The 2,153-nt window shown below is 40.3% G+C and overlaps 1 protein-coding gene across 1 annotated transcript in view; it reads left to right on the forward strand.

The window, feature by feature from the left end:
• The first annotated feature begins 1,665 nt into the window (after positions 1-1,665).
• The window catches only part of LOC109466236 (glutathione S-transferase 1-like), a 4,296-nt gene continuing 3,808 nt past the window's right edge, over positions 1,666-2,153 (forward strand). The window contains exon 1 of the mRNA XM_019763908.1: positions 1,666-2,018. Coding sequence (XP_019619467.1) covers positions 1,819-2,018 — 200 coding nt within the window. The 5' untranslated portion in view covers positions 1,666-1,818. The remainder of the gene's footprint in view (positions 2,019-2,153) is intronic.

Here is a 2,153-nt window from a genome sequence, read left to right on the forward strand (position 1 = left end):
GGGGGGGGGGTCTTCATGGTCTTTGGGAGCTTTCATGTGCTGTTTTCTGATTATAAGACAACATATAGACAACATATAGCCGACCTGGTTGAATTACCCCCGTTTTTTATCAGAAAACAGCCAAAGACAACCAAACCCCCAGTTCTATAAGCCTGCTACGGAGGCTAAAAAACAGTATGTTCAATACACATTGTAACGTGGTTTCCAATCAAGATATCCCCAAAGCTAGGCTAACGTTAGATGGAAGATGATTTCATTTGGTCCAGTACTAGCAATAACATTTTGACGTCTAGAATTTACACTTTATCTATCGATATTTTCTATCGATTTTTCAAACATACCTCAAACAATGAATGAGAACTACACACTTCGATGCTAGCGTTATCGATAAATATATCATTGATTGCTGCTAAAGATCTTCAAAATGTACGTTTTCTGTGCTTTTAGCTTCTGTAATGTTATCATGTGTATTGTCTACAGTGTGAATAATAGAGCAGAGTATATAATATACGGAGGAAAACATAATTAACGAAAAGATATTTTCTCAACGGGAAATTGTTGCCGAAGTCAAGACTGAAAAACTGCCAAAGATTATAGAATGAAACTATTGACTCTTTTATTGATGTAACGATGAATATAACAATACAGTTGAAGTGGAAAACTATTTTTGTACGATATAACTAATTCGTATTTTCTGTAATTTCTTTGTACATTTTATTACGTTACAGCTTTCGCCTAAATAAAGAATGATATACGTATTGTAACAACTTAAGAATTTTTGAAAGTTTGTACTGTTGTAAAGTCTATAAAAATATACATCTTCAAATGACTACCCGATATCATTTTCTGTAATGAATTTACTTGTCCCTGTATACTTGCAGGACATACTATCCTCCAACACCAAGGATATCAAATTCATGATCACAGACACCAGCTGATATCATTGTTTCATATTCACTTATCCACATACACGTATAGGAAATATCACCCATCCTCCCAATACCAACAAGCCAAATCAAAATCATCATATCACAAACACACGCACATACTCGTCATATAGTACGCCATATAACATGTCTACAGCACCAAGTTTATGACTTCTTAGGACAGTCATGAGAATATTTTTTATATCGTCCATTTATTCTCCCTGTATAATAATGATAATAACAAACACATAAACAAGTTTATATGAATAAATGACATAGGTGCACAGGTGTGACATGGGCTTTAAATATAGAAGTCGTCATAGCTTAATGTGCACGTGGCACTCCCAGCCCCGAGGACAGACAACACTTAAGCTCCTGTTCTGTATAACAGGAGCTTTCAGTTGCTTGAGTAACTGCTTTTTGGCGTATCGTATTACCTGGATGTCTAACCTTCATCGACATAGCTTATTGTGCTTTAACTTAGACGTGGATAGCATCCTTTTAAAGACATGCTCATGTCATTTCTCATAGTCGTGCGATTTTTCACGACAACCTCGTGGGCTTGTGGAAAAGTCCATACGTAACAACACATGAATACGAAAACACAAAACTCTGCCAATGCAATTGTATGACGACTTTTATATCAAAAGCCCATGTCACGCACTCACCCATTGGAAACTCTCCACTATCCTGACCCTCCCCGTGATAAAATGGTAGACGCCAAGCTCATGTTTGCGTACGGTGTTTTGGAGTTGTAGTTTGCCACACGACACCGGCGTATTGTATACCCGTGACCCTAGAGGGCAACACACAGAAACAATACCTACCCGCGACTTACAGCGAACCTTTCCTCAAGATCTAGCAGACCTCCGCAAGATCTCTAGTCAGAATCATGCCGGTGAAGCTGTACCACAACATTCTGTCGGCGCCATGTCGTGCCGTGATGATGTGCGCCAAGTCCATCGGGCTGGACCTGGAGGAACAGTCGGTGGACCTGTTCAAGGGGGAACAGATGAAGCCGGAGTTTGTCGCCATGAACCCCTGCCACTGCGTCCCTACTATTGACGAGGACGGCTTCATCATGTGGGAGAGGTGAGCTGACATTAGCCTCTACCTTTTGGAAAGAGTTAGCCTCTACCAGGCACCGCGGATCGCTGGAAAAATAGTAGAAATCGGCCGAAATAAAGGAATAATATACCAGGGGAGGTAGCCGGCCAGAGAAGGTCC

Source organism: Branchiostoma belcheri, unplaced genomic scaffold (assembly GCF_001625305.1).
Source record: "Branchiostoma belcheri isolate BF01 breed outbred unplaced genomic scaffold, Haploidv18h27 scaffold160, whole genome shotgun sequence".
Lineage (NCBI taxonomy): Eukaryota > Metazoa > Chordata > Leptocardii > Amphioxiformes > Branchiostomatidae > Branchiostoma > Branchiostoma belcheri.